Source organism: Podarcis erhardii (genome assembly GCF_964252035.2).
Source record: "Podarcis erhardii genome assembly, chromosome: 3".
In the NCBI taxonomy this organism is placed as follows: domain Eukaryota; kingdom Metazoa; phylum Chordata; class Lepidosauria; order Squamata; family Lacertidae; genus Podarcis; species Podarcis erhardii.
In genome coordinates, this window is record NC_138507.1 from 681,061 (window position 1) to 704,464 (window position 23,404).

At 40.5% G+C, this 23,404-nt stretch overlaps 1 protein-coding gene across 3 annotated transcripts in view; it reads right to left on the bottom strand.

Annotated features, from left to right (window-relative positions):
- RCBTB1 (RCC1 and BTB domain containing protein 1) overlaps positions 1-21,709 on the bottom strand; it is a 46,213-nt gene extending 24,504 nt beyond the window's left edge. Inside the window, exons 1-7 of one of the 3 annotated variants that reach the window (XM_081855584.1) lie at positions 21,524-21,708; positions 18,631-18,833; positions 17,823-17,973; positions 14,183-14,349; positions 13,469-13,627; positions 12,398-12,505; positions 11,613-11,755 (exon numbers count right to left, since the gene is read on the bottom strand). In XM_081855584.1, the coding sequence (XP_081711710.1) occupies positions 11,613-11,755; positions 12,398-12,505; positions 13,469-13,627; positions 14,183-14,349; positions 17,823-17,973; positions 18,631-18,756 (854 nt within the window). In that variant the 5' untranslated portion in view covers positions 18,757-18,833; positions 21,524-21,708. Of the gene's footprint in view, positions 1-11,612; positions 11,756-12,397; positions 12,506-13,468; positions 13,628-14,182; positions 14,350-17,822; positions 17,974-18,630; positions 18,834-21,523 lie in introns of all 3 variants that reach the window. The other 2 variants (XM_081855583.1, XM_081855585.1) reach the window with 2 other exon arrangements.
- Positions 21,710-23,404: the final 1,695 nt, after the last annotated feature.

Below are 23,404 nucleotides of genomic sequence, written 5' to 3' on the forward strand. Positions count from 1 at the left end.
TTCTCACCCCTTGCTTTTTCCTGTTAGACCTATTGCAGTCGTTAAGAGTCGTCAACAGGCTCATCGCAGCTATCTGCCAATCACCCATTCCCACCACCCTTCTGAGTAATACCCCTCCCCACCTTCTCACTATATAGAAAGGTCCGGTGACTTCTGTTTCAGTGTATCTGAAGAAGTGTGCATGCACACGAAAGCTCATACCTAGAACTAACTCAGTTGGTCTTTAAGGTGCTACTGGAAGGAATTTTTTTATTTTGTTTTGACCATGGCAGACCAACACGGCTACCTATCTGTAAGCTACAGGTTAGTCAGCTGCTGACACCAGACATTTACAATACACAAAGAATTGCATAATATGTCATGAAGGTATACATGGAGATTACAGGAAGTGTCATAACAGACTATGCAAGACATAATTGAATTTGTTTATCACAAGACTCCATTATTAGTAGCTTTAGTGCTGAAAAAGGGAGATTCATGAATGTCTCTCTCTTTAGGAGGCACACCCTCTTCTTCTAAAAGTACATGCACCTCAGGGCATTTATCACAGTATTTATGCTCAATTGCACAAGAAGGAATATTTACCCTTTAATAAAATTAATTAACACATTTATTACATCATTCCCAGTCTAAGAGGTGATGTGCATCACTGAACAATTGCCATATATAACTGGCAATGGGCAATGAAGGCCAGCTGCCTCAGATTGCCTCTTGCAGGAGCCACAGAGGAGGCCCCAGCTGTGAGGGGTGAGGAAACCTGCAGCCCACTATCACCTGCAAGGCCACAGGTGGGGAGAGTGTGCCTGTTCCACAAGATCTAAGCAATTAAATAATCCAGCTGCGAACCTGCCAAAAACACCAACATCTGCAAATGGCAGGAAGAGACGAGTCCTCCTCCCCTCCCCTCCCCCCCCGTTGCCTCTGCAAACAGGAAGCAGATTTGTCTTGGCCTTCAAGCCGCCTAGATTTCAAACAGAGCAGACAAAGGAAGTGTTTCCCTTTATGCTTCCTTTGCCCACACGATGTGATTGCTGGAAGCTACAGAACCCATTTCCTTTGTTGATGCAGCATGATTCAAAACCACAGGGGCAGACTTTCCATGCAGTGGTTGCTGTAAGTGCCCATCACTTCCACAATGGAACAGATGGCAGCCTGGAACTGGACACTTTACTGTAGATAATAATTTGGAAATTGACAATTTTGTAAAGTGCTACATATCTGAATATGAAGTATGATGTCCATAAAACTCAAGCTTCTGCTTTTTTTATGGGTGTTTTATCTAAAACCTGTTATCTCTTTTCCCCCTCACCTACAGAAGCCCAAACAGTAGCATTTCAGTATAAAGCGGCAGAAAAAATCCTTAGGAAAAAATCCTTAAATAAGAGACACGGGGGAATGGTTAATGGACTTCAATGTCTGTACACTAATGCGCAAAGCATGAGAAATAAAGAAGATGAGCTTGAGCTCTTGGTCAGCAAACTAAATATGACATAATAGGCATCACTGAAACCTGGTGGGATAAGTCCCACGATTGGAATGTAATAATGGAGGGATACAATCTATTTCAGAGAAAAAGACCAGACAAGAAAGGAGGAGGAGTGGCGTTATATGTCAGGGATGTGTATACCTGTGAAAAGATCCAAGATTTAGAACCTCAGGACTTCCGGGTCAGCGCCATCGGCGAATGGCGGAGTTCCTCCAACCGGAGGAACGGGCTCCGTGAAAATTGGGTCTTCCCACCGCGGCAAAGGCGGGGACCCGCTAGAAATCCCAGGCGGAGAAGCCTGGGAACGTGGGGTTCGGCAGAGCACCAAGAGCGTCTCCCCTACTCGCGGGGAAACCCCTCTTTGGGGCTCCGGAGCGGAGTGGGGTGAGCAGCGCGGTGCTGCAAACCGATTGCTACTTTCACGGAGGGAAGCCGCACAGCCATCGCCGGAGAGCGCTTGACTTTTTCCTGATGACAATTGGACTCTAAACAAGTACCCGTGAGTAAAAACGGAAGATTTGATCAAGAAATCTATGAAATTCATGAATTAGGCAACGAAGTGGAAAGGTCTAAACAGGAAGTCCGCCTTCCGGTTTTTGTAAATAGACTGAAGCAAAGATTTTGCAAGCTAAATAGCCTGGAAAATTGATTTAAAGATTGAAATTTCCTGCATTTATAACCAATAAAACCCCCTTGGCAGCAGGAGAAAAGGGGGGGGGGAATCTTGATCGTCTAAGCCTGCAGAGAGAGAGTAAAGGAATATAAGTTTTCATCGTCCCAAACCTGGGGACGGGGTGTCAGGACAGAAATCGTTGGAGATGTCCATTGATTGAAAGCGGAACACTTTGACAGATAGTTAAAAGAAAAGAGAAATAAATTAACTTCAACGCTGCTTTCTGCATTTTTGTACTTTAAGGAAACAAAGTATTTGAAAATCGAAAGTAAATTTCCCTTTGTTGGATACATTTTAAAGATGGACGTAAATAGAAATTGTGTCCCCTAGCTTGTCAGTTTGTTGCTGCAGTTTACAGGGAGACTTTACAGCTGCGAGAATCAGACCGTGGGACTAGTTATTCAACCTTGAACAGAAATGCGCTGGGAGGAAGCTTTGGTGTCTGCCCGTGGCAAAACAAATGCTATGCTGAAGCAGTTGCACGAGAAAATGAACTTGATGAATGAAAAGTTGGACTGTATGACTGCTGTAGCCAGTGAATATGAACTAACAGGAAACAAAGATAAAGAAATCTTACAGCAACCAACTCAGGAAACTGGCTTGACAGGGCAAGTCCAAGGGCAGATGAAGATGGATCAGGTTGCGATTGCACCTCAAACGATACAAATGGAGAGATCCAAAGTCCTGCATGACCAAAAGCCGCAGTATTGGAAGATTGAACTTGGAGTGTGTCTGGAAGTGTTTGGAGTCAAGGAAGCTCTTAGCTCTGGTGGGATTGTGAAACAGGCTGACAATTATTTTTGGAATAACTATTTTCTGGATTACAAAATTAATCTAGGGGAGTGGGACTGGGGGGAATGGACTAGCTTGATGAAAGAAAATGGAGATTACTACCGGTTGGAATTCCCCGGAGACCCACTCCTCAAGGAGAAAGGGAAGAAACTACGAAAGAAACCAGCAAGGGACAGGGAAGGGTGCAAGTATAAACAGGAACAAGAAAATCCGCAGAGGGGGCATAGAAGAGACCTAAGAGCCTCGGACATTAGAACACCAGATTGATGGACTGGAAGTAATGGTTAGAAAGGACTGACATAACCCGAGACCAGGAAGAAGGGACGTTGGATAAAATCAGAGGAAAAAAAGTTTATAAAAAAGAGAACTTCTTTCTATTTTTGGAATTAGTGTAATACTAATGAAACACCAGGGAATATGCTGGAAAGGAACTAACTGGCATTAGTAGAAAGGTTTGAAGGAGTTATGTATAAATATGGTTTAAACTTTGAAATTTTATGGTTTTTAAGGTAAGATAAGGTTAAAGGAATTAACGGTAAATCGAATAATAGAATACTGTTAAGATAAATTATTTAAATAAAAATTGAGAAACATGGGAAGAATTTGCTGAAATAATGAATTAAGTTTGAATACAAAAAGGGAGGGGTGAGGAAGTCCAAGAAACAAGTAAATGAAAGGATGTAATCTAGATTTGTATTTTTCTTTTTTATTTATGTTATTTTTCTTTTTTCTCTTTTGCTGTTGTATTTTCCTGTTTTTTTTCTTTTTTCATCTTTTTTTATATGTCTATGTATTTTTGAAATTTTGAATAAATATCATTTTTAAAAAAACAACAAGATTTAGAACCTCAAAGCCATGTGAGAAAATCTGGGTCAAAATTAAGGGAGAGAAGAATAACAGTGACCTCATTGTGGGAGTTTACTATAGATCCCCAAGCCAAACGGAGGACATAGATGATGCCTTCCTGGAACAGATGGCCAAGCATGCAAAAGGAAGGGAGATAGTAGTAATGGGGGACTTCAATTACCCGGATATTTGTTGGATGTCAAACTCAGCCAAGAGCATAAGGTCAAACAGATTCCTCACTGGCCTTGCAGACAACTTCGTTGTCCAGAAAGTGGGAGAAGCAACAAGCGGAACAGCCATTTTAGATATGGTCCTAACCAATGTTGATGACCTGGTTAGTGGGGTAGAAGTGGAAGGATCATTAGGCGCGAGTGATCATGCTCTTCTGAAGTTTACTATGCAGCGGAAAGGAGCAGCCAAGCATACTAGGACTCAATTTCTTGACTTTAAGAAAGCCAACTTCATAAAACTTAGGGAAGTGCTGGGTGAGATCCCATGGACAGTAATACTAAAAGGAAGGGGAGTTCATGATGGCTGGGAGTTTGTTAAGAGGGAGATAGTAAAAGCACAACTTCAGGCAATACCAATGAGACGGAAACATGGAAGTTGCCTAAAGAAGCCAGGGTGGCTATCTAAAGAACTTTTAACTGAGTTAAGATTAAAAAAGGATGTGTACAAAAAATGGAAAAGGGGGGAAACCACCAAAGAGGAATTCAAACAAATAGCCAGCACGTGTAGACACAAAGTCAGAAAAGCTAAAGCACAGAATGAACTCAGGCTTGCTAGAGAGGTTAAAAGCAACAAAAAAGGCTTTTATGGGTATGTTCGTAACAAAAGGAAGAACAAAGAAACAGTGGGGTCACTCAGAGGAGAAGATGGTGAAATGCAAACAGGGGACACAGAAAGGGCTGAACTCCTCAATGCCTTCTTTGCCTCAGTCTTCTCCGATAAAGAAAACAATGCCCGACCTGAAGAATTTGGAGCAAATGATTCAGCAGAGGAAACACAGCCCAGAATAACTAAGGAGATAGTACAAGAATACTTGGCTAGTTTAGATGTATTCAAGTCTCCAGGGCCAGATGAACTGCATCCAAGAGTATTAAAAGAACTGGCAGATCATCTTTGAGAATTCCTGGAGAACAGGCGAAGTCCCGGCAGACTGGAGGAGGGCAAATGTTGTCCCTATTTTCAAAAAGGGGAAAAGAGAGGACCCAAATAATTACCGCCCAGTCAGTCTGACATCAATACCAGGGAAGATTCTGGAGCAGATCATTAAGCAAACAGTCTGTGAGCACCTAGAAAGGAATGCTGTGATCACCAATAGTCAGCATGGATTTCTGAAAAATAAGTCATGTCAGACTAACCTGATCTCATTTTTTGACAGAATTACAAGCCTGGTAGATGAAGGGAACGCAGTGGATGTAGCCTACCTAGATTTCAGCAAGGCATTTGACAAGGTGCCCCATGATATTCTTGTAAAGAAGCTGATAAAATGCGGACTTGACTATGCTACCACTCAGTGGATTTGTAACTGGCTGACTGACCGAACACAAAGGGTGCTCATCAATGGTTCCTCTTCATCCTGGAGAAGAGTGACTAGTGGGGTGCCACAGGGTTCTGTCTTGGGCCCGGTCTTATTCAACATCTTTATCAACGACTTGGATGATGGACTCAGGGGCATCCTGATCAAATTTGCAGATGACACCAAACTGGAAGGGGTGGCTAACACCCCAGAGGACAGGATCACACTTCAAAATGACCTTGACCGATTAGAGAACTGGGCCAAAACAAACAAGATGAATTTTAACAGGGAGAAATGTAAAGTATTGCACTTGGGCAAAAAAAAACGAGAGGCACAAATACAAGATGGGTGACACCTGGCTTGAGAGCAGTACATGTGAAAAGGATCTAGGAGTCTTGGTTGACCACAAACTTGACATGAGCCAACAGTGTGACGCGGCAGCTAAAAAAGCCAATGCAATTCTGGGCTGCATCAATAGGAGTATAGCATCTAGATCAAGGGAAGTAATAGTGCCACTGTATTCTGCTCTGGGCACCACAGTTCAAGAAGGATACTGACAAACTGGAACGTGTCCAGAGGAGGGCAACCAAAATGGCCTGGAAACGCTGCCTTATGAGGAACGGCTAAGGAAGCTGGGCATGTTTAGCCTGGAGAAGAGGAGGTTAAGGGGTGATATGATAGCCATGTTCAAATATATAAAAGGATGTCACATAGAGGAGGGAGAAAGGTTGTTTTCTGCTGCTCCAGAGAAGCGGACACGGAGCAATGGTTCCAAACTACAAGAAAGAAGATTCCACCTAAACATTAGGAAGAACTTCCTGACAGTAAGAGCTGTTCGACAGTGGAATTTGCTGCTAAGGAGTGTGGTGGAGTCTCCTTCTTTGGAGGTCTTTAAGCAGAGGCTTGACAACCATATGTCAGGAGTGCTCTGATGGTGTTTCCTGCTTGGCAGGGGGTTGGACTCAATGGCCCTTGTGGTCTCTTCCAACTCTATGATTCTATGATTCTATGCCAGCAAAGCAGTAATGAGAGGATTTCTCATTCAACAAAATTCAATTAGGATAAAGATACAGAATGAGAAAAAAGATAAAATTTTGGAACAACTAAAAAATAAAGAGAAGGGTCTTAGAGGGAACCCAAAGAATTTGCAGATACAAAAGAAAATTAAAGCCCTACAGATTCAATATTCACAGATTATAAATCAAGAAATAGAATGGAAACTAAGGAGGATGGAACAAAGGAATTTTGAATCTGCAAATAAATGTGGGAAACTTTTAGCTTGGCAATTAAAAAAGAGGCAAAAGCAAAGTACTATCACAAATATTGTAACAGAAGGAAAGTCTGTGGAGAACCCTGTGGACATAAGAAAATGTTTTCACAAGTACTACAAACAACTGTATAAAAAGGAGAAAGAGGACCAGGCCAAGACTGAGCAATTTATTAAAGCCAATGGTTTGCAGAAGATTCCAGAAGATAAAAAGATCCTACTAAAGGGACTGATTTCAAGACAGGAAGTGGAATATGCAATAAACTCAATGCAACTTGGCAAGACCAGATGGTCTATCAGCAAAATACTATAAGACATTGGCTTATCAAATAAAAAGAGTATAGTCTTACCGAAGCTACTTTTTTTATTCCAAACGATTCCAATTATTGGAAAGACCAGCAGTATTGACAAGTGGCAAAAAGAAATTTCTAGATTTTTGTGGAAGGGTAAAAGACCAAGAGTAAAGCATAAGATATTAATAGATACTGTAGAAAGAGGTGGCTTCGGGTTACCAGATTTGAAGCTATATTACGAAGTCTCATGTCTTCTCTGGTTGAAAGATTGGTGTTTATTAAAAAATTGGGATATTTTAGATCTAGAAGGTCATGACACCCGTTTTGGATGGCATGGCTATCTTAATTATGGAAAAATAAAGGTGCACTGGAGTTTTTCAAATCATATAATAAGAAATGCTATATATAAGGTGTGGGAAAAATACAAAATATATTTGGAACAGAAAACCCCAAGATGGAACTCTCCATTAGAAGCAATCGCTGTTAAAAAAACAACATCATCAAAGCGAACTGGATAACGTATAACACAATATTAAGGGAGGAGGAGGGTCAACTAATATTGATAAGTTATGAGAAAATAAAAGATCACTTTTCTAGTTGGCTAGATTACTCCCAGGTGAATGAATTGTTCAGACAGGATAAGCAGATAGGTTTTGAAAAGGAGCCTTCAAAATTTGAAAGAGAATTACTGAATAGGAGAACTAAAATAATCGCAGAACCGTATAGACTTCTTTTAGACTACGAAGTAACGGATGAGGAGGTTAAGGCTTCAATGATAAAGTGGGCCCAAGAAGTGGGCCGTCCAATTATGCTAAAAGATTGGGAAAACTTATGGAAGGTAAATTTGAAATTTACAGCCAGCTATCACGAAGAGTCGGACACGACTAAACGACTAAACAACATAATATAAGAGAGAACATGATGAAAATGGCTCATAGGTGGTACCTCACTCTTTCCAGATTATCAAGAATGTATAAAAATTTGGCGAATGCTTGTTGGAGATGTGGAGGAAATAACGGTGGACATGATCCACATGTGGTGGACGTGTGAAAAGATTAAGATTTTTGGGGGGGAAATATACGATGAATTAAAAAAGATGATGGGGATAACTTTTACTAAAAAAGTATTTTAGATAAAGAGATCCCAAAAAATCTAAGAGAGGTATTTTTGTAAGCAACCGCAGCGGTTCATATACTTGTGGCCAAGGGATGGAAAGATCCCGAGGCTCCAAAAATAACAGATTGGCAAATCAAATTACAGGAATTGGTGGAGACAGCTCAACTGACTAGTAAACTCAGAGGAAACTCTAAGCAAAAATTTGCGGAAAAATGGGATGGTTATAGAAGATATTTTCAAAAATACAATAATAGTTTTGACTCCGTGCTAGCATTCGAGTGATAAAGGAACTAAAAGGAGGTGGACAACAATTAAGGATTTATTATGTTTTCAGAATGTATTAGAAAAATTATATAGAAAGGTTTATTGTTTTGTGTACATTCAAATGTAAGATAAAATATATGCAAAGGGACTTGACAGGAAGTCAAAGTTGAAGAAAATATTTTGGAAGATAAAAGGGGAAAAAATATTTATTTTCATTATTATCATTTTGTGTGCAGGTGTGGGTGTGTGGGTGTCTGCACATATGTGTGTTGTTGTATGCAATGTTTGGGAGGAAATAAGACAGTAAATAACAAATAACAAACCAAAAATCAATGTATGTAATTTTTATTTCTTAATTATATTTAGTGGTGGTATGGCTGTATTGTTTTTTGTAACATAAAATCATTCATTAAAAATTGTATTAAAAAAGAAAGAAAGATTGGCTTATCCAACCTTTGGTAGAAGTATGCAATTTGATTCTAGGAGGGGGCAAAGCATCTGAAACCTGGAAGGAAGCTTATATTACTCTGATTCCTAAACAAGATCAAGATAGAGCCAATGTCAAGAATTACAGACCAATCTCCCTACTTAATGTGGATTATAATTTTTTTGCGAATATACTGGCTAACAGGCTAAAGAAGGTTCTGTCTGAACATAAACATAAAGATCAGGCAGGTTTCCTGCCTGGAAGACACATGAAAGATAATATCAGGAATGTTGTAGATATTTTGGAAAAGCTGGAAGCAAGAAAGAACTGTAAAACAATGTTAATGTTTACTGATGCTGAGAAAGCCTTTGACAATGTATCTTGGAGTTTTATGTTCACAATTTAGAAAGTATGGGGGTTGGTCAAGATTTTTTAAATGGTATCATGAACAAAAAGCTAAAATTACTGTAAATAATGTGGTATTGGAGGAAAATAGAATCGAGAAGGGAACCAGGCAAGGGTGCCCACTTTCCCCTCTGTTGTTCATTTCTAAGTATGATAAGAAAAGATGATCAAATTAAAGGTATTACAGTAGGATCCAAACAATATAAATTAAAAGCCTTTGCTGATGATTTAGTACTGACATTATAGGATCCAGACACCAGTGCAGTAAAAGCACTGGAGCTGATACAGGAATTCGGACAGGTAGCAGGATTTAAGTTAAATAAGAGCAAAACCAAAGTATTAGAGAAAAATCTGGATAATGATGAAAGAAAGTTATTACAAGAAAAGACGGGCCTAGATTTTGTGAAAAAAGTTAAGTATCTGGGAGTGAATTTGTTCAGGAAAAATCTGAATTTATACAAAGATAACTATGAGAAACTATGGAATGAAATTAAGAGAGATCTAGAGATATGATCAAATTTAAAATTGTCACTAATGGGCCGGATTTCAGTGGTTAAGATGAATGTATTGCCAAAGACGTTATTTCTGTTTCAAGCCCTCACAATTATAGATAATGTAATGTAATTATAGACCATGTAATTAGGAAATCTCTGTACAATGTATGGATAAAATATAAAGATCTCTTAGAAAGGAAGACACCCAGATGGCTTTCGCCAATGGAGGTGAAGGCCCAGGAAAAGTTAAATATGGATATCAAGTGGTTGAGATATTCAGACTTGTTATTGGAGGACAAAGAAGGTTATAAATTAAAACCATTTGATTAAAGATAAGTTAAATTGGTTACATTATCACCAGATTAATGAATTGTACAAATTAGATAAGAAAAATGGTTTTGCTTCAGAAAAATCTAAGTTGGAAACGGAGTTGTTAGACTCTAAAGTTAAAAATTTGTCTAAAATGTATAACTTATTGTTGGAATGGCATACAAAGGATGAACAAGTTAAGTCAGTGATGATAGACTGGGCAAGAGATGTGGGACATAATATAATGTTTGAAGACTGGGAAAGATTGTGGAAAGGGGTCAAATTCACTGCATGTACAGTGTTAAAGGAAAATATAATGAAAATGATGTATAGATGGTATTTGACTCCTGTAAAGTTAGCAAAGATATACCACAACAGTGATAATCTATGTTGTAAATGTAAAGAAAAAGAGGGTACCTTCTATCATATGTGGTGGGCCTGCCCCAAGGTGAAAGGCTTCTGGGAGAAGATTTATAACAAATTGAAAAAAATGTTAAAATATACATTTATTAAGAAACCAGAGGCCTTTCTTCTTGGAATAACAGGTTTGGAATTGCCCCAAAAAGATGTTAAATTATTTTTGTATGCCACAACTGCAGCAAGAATTTTGTTAGTAAAGAACTATAAAACACAAGAAGTACCAACAGTGGAAGATTGGCAGATGAAGATGATGGATTTTTCGGAGCTAGCCGACCTGACTGGAAGAGTCCATGACCAGAAGGAGGAGGACCACCAGGAGGAATGGGCGACGAAATTTAAAGACTATTTAGTTAAATATGTTAAGTTAACTTAATTGGAAAAGCTTGCAAATATCAGATAGGGTTAGGATTTAAATATGTAATGTGATGAATTAATATGTTTAATGCCAAATTTGAAAGAAAGAAAGATGTTAAGTGATTAAGTTAATCCTATAAGAATATTGGTTTTGAAATTCAACCAGGGGGATACGAGGAAGTCACTTAACAATGTTACTAAGATTGGTTTAAATACGCCCGAGATTTATCTTTGTTTGTTTGTTTGTTTAAAAAACTTTTTGGAAAATTAATAAAATCTTTTTTTTCCCTTCCAAAACATGACACAATTAAACTTTTGTGTCCCTTGACTATGAAACGGCATACAGTTTACTAGGGGCACTTGAAGCAGGAAAGGAGCACGAAATTCTGGATGGAGACTTGAAAGAAGCTTATTCTGTGCATCACAGAATCACACCAGCTGAGGGCTATTGGATCAAGCACCCCAGTCAAAAGAATCCAGTCCCTAGGCAGGTATAGCAAGTGATACCAGTCTTTTCCTCCCTACATCACTAGAGTAGAAAACAAAAACAGATTATCCTGAACTTAAGGTGGTTCTCATTCATTTTAGTTGCCTAACTTTATCTAAAAGTGAAGTGTATTCCAAAGCTCCGTTTGAGACAAGACAAGACACACATTTTTTGCAGAGTGGAAAGTACTGGCAGGACTTGCCGTAACTTAGACGCCTTAAAATAACAAATCTTGGGTCACAGACTTCATGGTCTGAAGGGAGGGTGGAAACGGAGAAGGGATCAGAGAAGAAAGGAAGACAGATGAAGCCCTGCCCACAAAGCCTGCGAGAAGTTGCCCTTTACACAAAGACGGACAGACAAAGGCATTCAGTCACCTCTTTCTCAGGGTGCCATGAACAGACACCTCAAACAGCCCTGCCTCCCAGTTCCAAGGATTAGTTGCAGCAACATTTACCTCTCCTTTTCCATCATGATCTGCACTGGGCTTAGCTGGTTGCTTTTACTGCCAGTTCCCAGCTGCCCATAAGTGTTTGCTCCCCAGGCGTAGAGCAAGCCCTCATCCGTTAACACCATTGTGTGTGCATAGCCACAGGCAACCTGCAAGAAAGAAAATGGAAATCAATGCTAGCATCACTCTAAGATGGCCACGAAGAATGAGAAATCACTGCTGGACACTTAAGTATCAGTTGCACAACCTGGGTTAGTTTTAAACGCCAAGGGAGTCTGCACACAGGTTATGAAATGTGGAGGGGGGTGTCCTACAGTTCTCCAGATACTGTTGGACTGCAACTCCTGTTATTTCTGACTACTGACTGAGGCTGGGGGTGGAGAGAGCCCAACAAACATCACGAGAACTGTAGGTTCCCTGGCCCAGGTATGAAAAGGTTTCACTGATTATTGATGGTTTGGTAAAATACTTGCAGAACAACTGAGAAATAACCCAAGTCATCTTGTCTCCAAAAGATCACCAGTAAAATGTTGACACTTCCTAAACACAATCTCAGGTCTGGAAGAGGCAACTGCGTCTTGGTTATTCCCTTTTCCTGCCCTTGGCAAAAACTGCCAACTGTAGGCTGCCCCAGCTGCAGTGAAGATGGCAGCCATCTACAGGCTCATAGTTACCAGGCCTCTTCAACACCAACTGTTTGCAGGCTAGGCTTTGGTTATAAGCACTAAACAGAAGCTCACAATAAACCAGGGGACAATTAAGCAACACAACTTACACTATTTTGTACTCACCTGCATTACACAGAGACCTTGTAGCGCAGCCACTCGGCATGGGGTTAGCTGGTTGCCATTGTTTCCCAGACCTAGTTGACCATTGCCATTGTAACCCCAGCCATATACCTTCACGAAGGAGGAAGAACAGTTAATCTGGATGCACTCCAGGGAAAGAGGTGGCCAGTGCAGTGTGCTGGTGAGAGCATTAGACTATGATCTGGTAGACCAGGGTTCAAAGCCCTACTCGGTCGCAAAGCTCAGTGGGTAACCCTGGGCCAGTCTCTCCCTCTAGCCTACCTCTTAGGGTTGGTGTGAGGGTAAAATGGCGAGGAGGGAGAAAGATGGAACTCCTTGAAGGTGGGATATAAATGTAACAATAAAAATGAATTTAAAATAGCTCTAGTTCAGGGAAAGATGCTGAGAAAGGCAGATTTAAAATGCACCTAATCCTAATCTACATACACTTCAGCTATCTGTTGCCGACTCATTTTTCTTTTGTGCATATGAACACTGCATATTGACTCCTAAATTATAAAATGAAGGGTTTTATGACTTTTAGTTTAATCTGCTTGCAGAGTTACTTGGTTACTCTGCCCTTCCCCTAAATGTTACAGGACAGTTCTGGATGTACTGGATTCATAGCGTAAGTAAAAAAAAGTTTAACTTCCCAGCGTTTAAGAGCAAGGAAGCAGCAATGTCAACACTATTTATAGCTCAAGTTTCCCCGTTTCCTGAGGATAAACTTCCTTTGACTTAAGCCTTGAATAATTGTTTACTAACTGCATCTGAGGTTTCAATAATTATCAAATGAGTCACAAATCCTACTTTTCCCTTTAACCACAAGATTTGCTTCCTCAGGTGATCCAGCATCACCTTCAGAAATGAATTTTAGATGATGAAGTGAACATACAGGTGCCAGAACAAGTCCTAATGGCAATGAACAGCCAGCAGGTGTCTAGTTTAAAGCCACTGCAGCTCATCAGCTTCACAAAAGTTTCTGGGGCATCTTCTATTAGCCCTTTGTTCTGCACTTTAGCATTTTCTTACGCAGAAGCAGAGCCATGTGTGCAATGACCTTGGAATGCTTACCTCACCATTGTCCACTACAGCTATGGAAGAGGTTTGGCCACATGCAACGCCAACCACCACCTTCGTCTGCAGACAGTTGGAAACCTTGCGGGGAGTGGGCTGGTTTGCCGTGGAGCCTGACCCAACTTGTCCACAGTTGTTATAGCCCCAGGCATACACCTTGCCACAAGGAAAGAAGATGAAAAGACATCATGGGCACACACTCCACACTTCCTTCAGAACAAAAATAATGCATGAACAGCTTTGAGTTGATTTTCTCCTTTTACCTTTTTTAAAATTTTTACCCTAGAACTCTTCCAATTTTAACTCCACTGCTGCAGATCTGCAGGTGACACATCAAAAGCCTTGCCAAACAGCAGACACTGGCCTGTGTCCACAGGTAGTCCGTTCCTTCTGCAAACATGCATCGTGATGCGAAGTTACATCATGTAACTTTACATCATGAAACATCATGTTACATCTTATCTGTCTGTTAAGGTAAGATTTCAGTCCAAAATATTTCACTAGGAAAACACAATACAATGATTGATAGCAACATCAGATTCACTTTTCTCTGAGGGCTTCCCAAAATTTAAGACAGTTTAGAGATTTTTGAAATATTAAGTGGGATATCAATGCTTTTAAATAAATAAATACAGGAACACATTTGCATAACAGTGGGTTCTCAAAAGCAAAAGTTTAGCAAGTAATAATATACATATATAAAAGACTTACATCTCCATCAGATGATAGTGCTATAGAATGATGGGAGCCACAAGCTACTTCAATTACTTTCTTAATTAGCAAATTGGTACAGATTTGAATGGGTGTAACACCTTGATTGGTGGTCCCATTTCCAAGTTGACTGTATCCATTATGTCCCCAGGCATAAACTTCACCATCTATGAAAGGCACAAAAGCACAAATGTCCATGATTTATTTATCTAACCCTAGAAGATGATTCCCAATTCCAAACAGCACCAGACAGAAAAAGGAACACGACAGGGATGCCCTATCTCTCCATTGCTATTTATTTCGGTCCTGGAGGTGCTTTTGAACATGATTAGAAGGGACCAGCTGATCCAAGGAATTAAGGTCGGAGCTAAACAATATAAACTTAAGGCCTTTGCAGATGACTTGGTGTTGACGTTACAGGAGCCAGAATCTAGTACAAAAAGGGTGTTAGAATTGATTCAAGAATTTGGTCATGTGGCAGGATTTAAATTGAACAAACAAAAAACTAAGGGTTTAGAGAAAAATTTGACAATAATGGAAAAAGAAAGGTTTCAGAAGGAGACAGACTTAACTGTGGTTAAGAAAGTGAAATACCTAGGGATTAACATGACGGCTAAAAATTTGAATTTATTTAAAGATAACTATGAGAAATGCTGGATAGAAGTTAAGAAAGATCTAGAAATTTGGTCAAAATTGAAGCTTTCCTTGTTGGGTCGGATTGCTGCTATAAAGATGAATGTATTGCCAAAAATGTTGTTTTTGTTTCAAACTTTACAGATTGTGGACAAGATGGATTGTTTCAAGAGGTGGCAAAGAGATATTTCTAAACTTGTCTGGCAGGGCAAAAAGCCCAGAATAATATTTAAAATATTGACTGATGCTAAAGAAAGAGGGGGGTTTGCCCTGCCAGACATGAAGTTGTACTATGAATCAGCAGCATTCTGCTGGTTGAAAGATTGGCTACTTCTTGAGAACACTGACATTTTGGACTTGGAAGGGTTCAATAATGCTTTTGGGTGGCATGCATATTTGTGGTACGACAAGGTAAAAGCTAATAGAGCATTCAAAAACCATATTGTCAGGAAAGCTGTGTTTAATGTCTAGACAAGATATAAAGGCCTATTGGAAAACAAGACCCCAAGGTGGCTATCACCTATGGAGGCTAAGGCTTTGAAAAAACTCAATATGGAGGCCAAGTGGCCGAAATATTGGGAGATACTAAAACAAGATCAAGACACATTGAGATTGCAGAGTTTTGAGAAACTAAAAGATAAAGTGCGAGATTGGTCACATTACCATCAAATTAGAGAGGCCTTTAATTTGGATAAAAAAATAGGCTTCCAGGTGGAAAAATCAAAATTAGAAACATAATCGTTAGAACCTAAAACTAAGATACTTTCGAGAATGTACAACTTGCTGCTAAAATGGAATACTCAGGATGAAACAGTTAAATCAGCTATGATTAAATGGGCACAGAACATTGGTCATAACATTATGTTTGCTGACTGGGAAAAGTTGTGGACCACTGATATGAAGTTTACGGCATGTAATGCCTTAAGAGAAAATATTATGAAAATGATCTATAGATGGTACATGACCCCAGTCAAGCTTGCAAAAATTTATCACCTGCCTGACAATAAATGCTGGAAATGTAAAGAAACTGAGGGAACATTCTTTCACCTTTGGTGGACATGCCCAAAGGTTAAGGCCTTCTGGGAAATGATCTATAACGAACTAAAGAAGGTATTTAAATATACTGTTCCGAAGAAACCAGAGGCCTTCCTTCTGGGCATTGTCGGCCAATTGGTGCCAAAGAAAGATAGAACATTCTTTTTGTATGCAACAACCGCAGCAAGAATACTCATCACAAAGTATTGGAAGATACAAGATTTGCCCACTCTGGAAGAATGACAGATGCAAGTGATAGACTATATGGAATTGGCAGAAATGACTGGCAGAATCCGAGACCTGGGAGAAGAGTCGGTGGAAGAGGACTGGAAGAAGTTCAAAGAATACCTACAAAAACATTGTAAAATGTTTGAATGTTAAGATGATGTTGGATATAAAGATAATATGGCATTAGTGACATGGTAAAAAGAAAATTGCAAAATTGTTTTAAAAGAAAAGGGTGTAAAGGCCATAGTAATATTATGTCGAAATTAAACAAAATGATATAAGGGATTAAGTTATAAAGAACATATAAAAATGGATTTAAAAAGAAAGGGAAAATCGAAGACATAATAGGTTGAAATGTATAATATTGATTAAGATTTGAAAGAGGGTAAGGATCTGCTGAATCTGATTGTGTAAAGGGGAACACAGGAAAGGGAGACGTGAGGAAATCAGGAAAGAGGGTTATAAAGATAAGAATCAAAAAACTAATTTACTTTATTTTCTGTATTTTCTTATCTTTTTTGTCATATGTTCTTTACTGTGTTTTTTAGTTCTGTTGGATCATGTTGTCTTTTATTGTATTTCTTTTTTGTTTTGTTTGATTGTGATATTTGTTTTATTATATAAAATCAAAATAAATATCTTAAAAAAAAAAAAAAACAGCACCAGACAAAAGCGGGTCAGAAAAAATATAAGAGACTGCATCCAGAGCCACAGCTCCACTCATGCAACAGACTTCCACGCCCACAATGCAACTTCCTCTTCTGCCCCCTCCAGACCACAATGTGGCCTCAAAATCTGCTCCAAAGCAGAATTTGGGGGCATGTAGGGGAGAGCATAAGAAGTGGATGTCCTATTTCACAAGCAGAATTCTGCTTGTACAGTGTGGAAAATATCCCTAAGTCTTAAGATAAGTACCTGAATTAGAACCCAATCGTTCTGAAAGGTTTGAGGGAATGGGGTGTGCACACACATGGAGTGAGACACTTAAGCCTTCTTTAGATTTTATTTTTCCTAGGAAGCGCTGCAGCATCTACATAACTTTACTCCTCCCTGGTCTGGTGAATGCTGCTGCACAAAGGAAAACACTGGCAATTGCAGCCACAGGCTCCGCCTTTAGCACAAGCTGCACACATGCATCAAAGGAAGATGTCAAAAGACTATTCTCATTCTTAGGGTTGACGTTGGAGACAACATTGCGTGAAGGCAGGAAAAGATCCATGGGGGTTGCAATCCAACAACGTTGTGAGAGCCACCAGTTTGCACCCTTGGCGAGAGGGAAGTGCCTAATAAAATTCTGCAGCCCAAGCTTACCACAAATATTTAAGATGGGCAAATATTTTTAAAACCATGTCCACATCCCATTGGAAGCAACATAGTAAAGTAATTTAGTGTCTTGCCCAACAAAGTAATCAACTGTCATGGCCAAAGAGAAGGAACAATATACACTTTCACTCATTCATCCAATTACAGCTATTCCATGAATCGGTTTACTTAAAATCAGATGAGAAGAGAAGATATCCATTCTTTGACATGGGAGACTAGATTGGAAAGAGTATCAATATATGTGTGCAGGAGTTGAGGGGAAGATGCAGCCACACAGGGAGGTTAAGCTGGAACAACCTGTTGTTGGAATGGACTTGCCAACACCGCAAGGCCACAACCACATTTTCTTGGAATCCATTTCTAACGACCTTTGCTTAAATTTAGGGAGCATGCAATTAGTATTGCTCAAGAGCAAAACTACCTTCTGTACTAAGTATTACATGTGGTCCACTTCCATAACTGAGGCTGCGAATCCTCTTTCCGCATAAAGTTTCAAGTTTCTTTGGTACAATGGTACTCTGGTTATCTCCAGTTCCCAAACAATTACTACAGTTTAATCCAAATACAAATACCTGGAAAGAGAGACCAATAACACTATATTTTAATGCTTATATTTATAGCAACAGTCATCAAGATGAAAGTGAATCAGGGTAAATATACAATTTATATTTAATAGGATTCTTACTATATCCATTTCAGCTATAGTGTCTTTATAACGATAGCATGGTTTTGCAATGAACTCTAAATGGCCAAAATCTGGCAAACTCAACACAGTATGCTATGGATAAGAAATGCTGGAGCTATGATTATTTTATGAAATTGGATTTCTTTTATAATATGAAAGGAACACTCTGATTTTAAACATCCAAGGTCAAAACACATTTTGGTTGGAATTATACCCATGAAAGCCACTGTATAATTTACTTAACTATCACCTGTATGTTCAATTTTCTTTCTTTGAAATTACTCCACATATACAGCGTTTGTACTTAGAAATGTTTTATTTTTCTTATTCTTACATGTTTATAACATTGATATAGGAAGCCATGAATCTTTACCAACCTTTGGAGAACTGGGACAAAACTAACAAAGTCAGTTTCAATAGGGACAAATGTAAGGTTCTAAGAATGAACATTTGCAAATCACTTGTGTTGTTTTTGGCTTATGCACCAGATATACAAACTTTTTTTTTAAGTTAAGCCATTTAACCTAGACAACCCAATATTTACCTCATCACTGTGGGTGATGTATATCGCTTCATTGGCAGATGTTCCAAACACACATGCTTTTCGGATGGTTGATATTTCTTGTGGCGAAAGCAAAGTAAATATTGGCCACTTTCCAACATCCATCATGACTTCACAGTTCTTTATACCAGACTTATAATTATGCTGGCATTTTGCCTCCAATTAAAACAAAATCATGGAGTCACCTGGAAGAGAAGAAAGGATAGAAAGACTGGATTTTCAGATATGGAAAACCTATTTCTATATTGTGGTGCAGACACAGAGATGCCTAACTCTGGGTTACACAGATTTACACATGCATGTAGTACAGCTGCAGGGATGTATTCCTAGGCAGCCCTGCAAATAATCAGAGGTAGCAGTCGCACATCTCCTGTTGCACTTGTTAACCCACCAGCCCATTCCCAAAGCAGAGGGAGTTACTATCCCATACAGACTGTCCACTACTCTTCGCCTTCCCATATCTACAAGGAGTTGCCAGAGTTGCGGCTGCCATTTCATTTTTAACAAAAACGTCAGCTAAGCCTGTGCGGGCAGCCTTCACAACATTGCTATAGAGACTTACTAAATCTGGTGCTGAACAGAACATGAAAAGGCTTGAGAAATGGCATTCCACTGTTGCAAAGCAGCAGCACAAACATCAAAAGCGAGCTTTGTTGCCATTGCTCAGATGACATCTCTGAAATGACCCAACAATGCTAGCATACAAACCAGGTCAAAACAAGAAATCCTGCAAGTTTAGTGGTATTGAAAGTTAAACAGAGACAACCATGTTTACATGAAACAAAAGGTAGGCTGTCAAGGATGTTTCAAACCTAAAGCTTTAACTCTCTGTAATACCAGGAGTGACAAAAGTTGTTTCCATATCTCAGTATTGTTTTTTAAAAATCTTACCTTGTTGCATACAGAAGGAGCTGAGCTGATAAAACCAGTGTGCAGCACAAACCTTTGAGATAATGTTACATGAAGCATGTTCTGTACACTCTGTAATTCCCTGCAAGGGCTGCTGGGAATTGCAACATATGAAAGACACTAAAATTCAGGAAACAAGTAGCCAACACATCTGTGTGGCTCCAGACACTAGGCTAGAAACATGTGGACCAAGGCAAGTGATGCTGTAACAAAAAAGGAGGCTAACTGGAAAAGACTGGTAACTGGGTCACCACCTGCATGTGGCAAAGAGGCATCCTCAGCCTCCCAAACCCAGGCTCTATCCACTGGCCCAAAATGGGCTTCGGTTTATTTCAGGGATGAGGAATGTCAAGCGCAGAGACCAAATGCAGCACTCCAGACCTCTCTATTTGGCCCTTAGGATTCTCTCCAGACCACACCCCATTCACAGCCACATTCTTTGCTCAAAGAGGGTACTAAGTAGGGTCTGTGTTTTTGCCAGGCCTTGAATTCTGCTCATGCTTTTTGTTCCCCTGCACCAGGGGTGTCCAAACTTTTTTCAAAGAGGGCCAGATTTGATGAAGTGAACACGCATGAGGGCCGACCAAAATTGTTGAGCTTTTTGTTTTTAGGATTGAAGTTGACCCCAAAGTTGTTGAGCTGCTTTTAGGATTGAAAATTCAGGTAGGTAGCTGTATTGGTCTGACACAGTCGAAATATATTTAAAAAAAATTTAAAAACTGTCTAGTAGCACCTTAGAGACCAACTAAGTTTGTTCTTGGTACTGTATAAGCTTTTGTGTGCATGCACACAAAGAGATGAGTGATTTACCATAACCATTGAGTCTATCACCCATCTCCTACTACCCGCCTGAGAAAAACCCCACCCCACCCCACCATCCCACTATATATAAGGGTCTGGTGACTTCTGTTTCAGTGTATCTGAAGAAGTGTTTTTTATTTTTTTATATATTTAGGATTGCAGTTGTTGAATTTTTTTACAATTTTACCCCAAAGTTTTTTTAAGGATTTTACCCCAGGACATATACTGCCACGGGGGCCAGATTAAATCAACAGATGGGCCAGATTAGGCCCCGGAAACAGGCTTTGGACATGCCCGCCCTACACTGAGGGATGTCCAAGTGTGTGGGGTATCTGAGTACCCTACTGTACAAAGGAAAATGTCACACTTGTGGTTCTGACCACTTTTCCTCTGCCCCCCCCCCACTCCCGGCATAAAAAAGTTTTGACATAAAAAAACTCAGAGCACGACATTTCCCCAGGAAATCAAAGCATTTGTTTACACAAATTTGAAGTGATTCAAGCATCTCACTAGACTCAAAGGATGGGGCTCAACACTATTCCTCCTCAGAGTAGAACCATGGACATGACCCACTTAGGTTCATTCATTTCCATGGGGTTACCCTGAACAGGACATTGCTGAATGCAAACCATGGTGTTGGAAAGTATGGTAGTCCAAGTCCCATAGTCTGACAGCCCTTTTGCTCAGGGCAGGATGCCACTACACAGGCAAACCTCTAGGGAAGCAGAGCCCACTGTCTCCCACTGCTGTCTGTTCTGCTAGCCAAAATCTGCTTCCCTGTAGTTCCCACCTACTGGCTCTGGATTTGCCTTCTAGAGCAGATTTTCAGATATTTAAAAAGCATTATCATCATGTCCCCCTTAATCTTCTCCTCCCCAAGCTAAACACAACCACAGCCCCAGTCCCCATCATACACTACTGGTTTGGGGTTCCATTTTAAATCGGAATATGTTACATCGTTTGAACCATTAAGGAAGATATAGAGTGCTAATTACACACTGCAAAACAGATTTGAGTACATTCCTGTCTTAGCTGCCCATCTAAAAATGTGACATTTCTAATTTCTTTCAGACATAGCTTAAGGATCAATAAAATATATTTTGGTTCTTTTAACAAGTTTAAATGATTGTTTTAGGAGAGAAAAGGGGTTCACAAATGGACATACGGGAGAGAAATGGTTGCCATGTCACTTGAACATATGGACGTATCCTGCAAGAGCTTGAATAGTGAAACTGTCAAGTTAGGCCAGCACGGCGTTTATAATTTGTAGGCATCTGTAACTTCTCTCACCAGCCCCCCAAACGCTCCTGCCTGTTAGCTTGGCTGAAATCCAAACCGCCCCTTCCGGCTTCGAGTCTTTTCTGCGGCAGCCCCGGACGGGGCTTTCTTGCCAGGAAGGCAGCCGGGCCGGGCTCCGCTCTGGAGAGAAGAGCGCTCCTGGGGCGGAAGCCTGGACTCCGGAAGGGGCTGGCCAGGCCAGGGGAGGCCCCCTCACAGAGCGACGCCGGCAGCTCGGCAGTCTCGTCCGGCGGGGCGACGGCGAGGCCCGGCCTGGGGATCTCCGGAGAGGCGCGCCGGGCGGGCGGGCGGCGCTGCGCGGGGGGCGGAGGAGACGGGCCGGCGCAAGGACCCGCGCGGCCAGGCGCCGCTCCGCGAGAGAGCGCCGTCCGCTCCCTGTCCCGCGCCTGCTCCGTGGGGCCACAGCCAATCAAGGGCGCGGGAAAGGCGGCCTCCCGACGCCCCTTGGATCGCCGTAGAGCTAGTAAGCGGGGAAGCAAGAGGGACGCGCTCCCGGCCCTGCCTTCCCTCGGAGGAGGCGGAGCTCCAAGCACTGCTCTCCTGAGGGAAGCAACAAGCACAATTACCAACGGGCCACACGCGGTTCATTGTGTTTCTGGCACCCCACACCAGGGCAGAAATGCTGCTTGCGTGGGCACCCTTGCCCCCCCCCTTCTGCGAGCCGCATCTTGAGACCCCTTCCAACTCTAGAATTCTGATTCTATATACCCTGCTGATGTTTTAAAGCAGGTGCTTCTGCCTTCACAACTGCCAAACACTTGTTTACAGGGTTTGCTTGTTTTTAAGTTTCTGCATCAGAGGCCTAAAGTGTTGCAGGTAAATATACTTCTAAGTAAACATGGTTGCAAGTTGAGCTACAAGCACTATTCATTTCACCTGAGAATCTGTCATGTGGATCTTTTTTTATTATTATTAATTTTTAAGAAAGTTTTTCTTTTACAAATTATTTGAACACAATCATATTCCATATATTACAAATTTTTGACTTCCCCCCGCTCCCCCCGCAATCCTCATACTTTTGTATTTATTCCGCATTTCCTTTATAATTATATTGCCAGTTTATAAATCTTTACAGCTCTTTTCCCTTTTACAATACCCTTTCTCATTCACAAAGCCTCTTTAAATCCAACTAGCGTTGTCTGCTCATCACAAATATTTTCCAGATAAATCGTAAACTTTCTCCAGTCCTGAGTGAACTTGTGATCTTTCTGATACCTAATTTTCCCTGTCAATTTATCTAGTTCAGCAAAGTCCATCAGTTTCCGCCTCCATTCTTCCAGTGTCGGTAGTTCCTCTTGTTTCCATTTTTGGGCCATGAAAATTCTTGCCGCAGTCACTGCATATTGAAAAAGTTTATAATCACTTCTATTAATTTCTCCTCCTGTAATTCCTAACAAAAAGGCTTCTGGTTTCTTCTGGTGGAACCACCTGATTTGATCAGTTTCACAACCCAGACAGGAAACTTGCAGCCTTAGTTTCCCCTACTTGTTAGTTACACAATTCTACTGTAACAGAAGGGAAATGCAGATTACGAAACAGTGTCTGTAGCACAGGGCTTAACGACTGCAGTGTTCATTCTACACATCTGTATTTGGAAGTAACCACTGCTGTTTTCATTGAAAGCCACTAGTTAAATGGTGTGTACACTGAGTAACCCTCATTCCAGGAAACAATTAAGGCTAAGTGATGATAGTTCATGGGAAAGGACATGCAAAGCATGAGATGGCTGTGAAACCAGAAATAAATG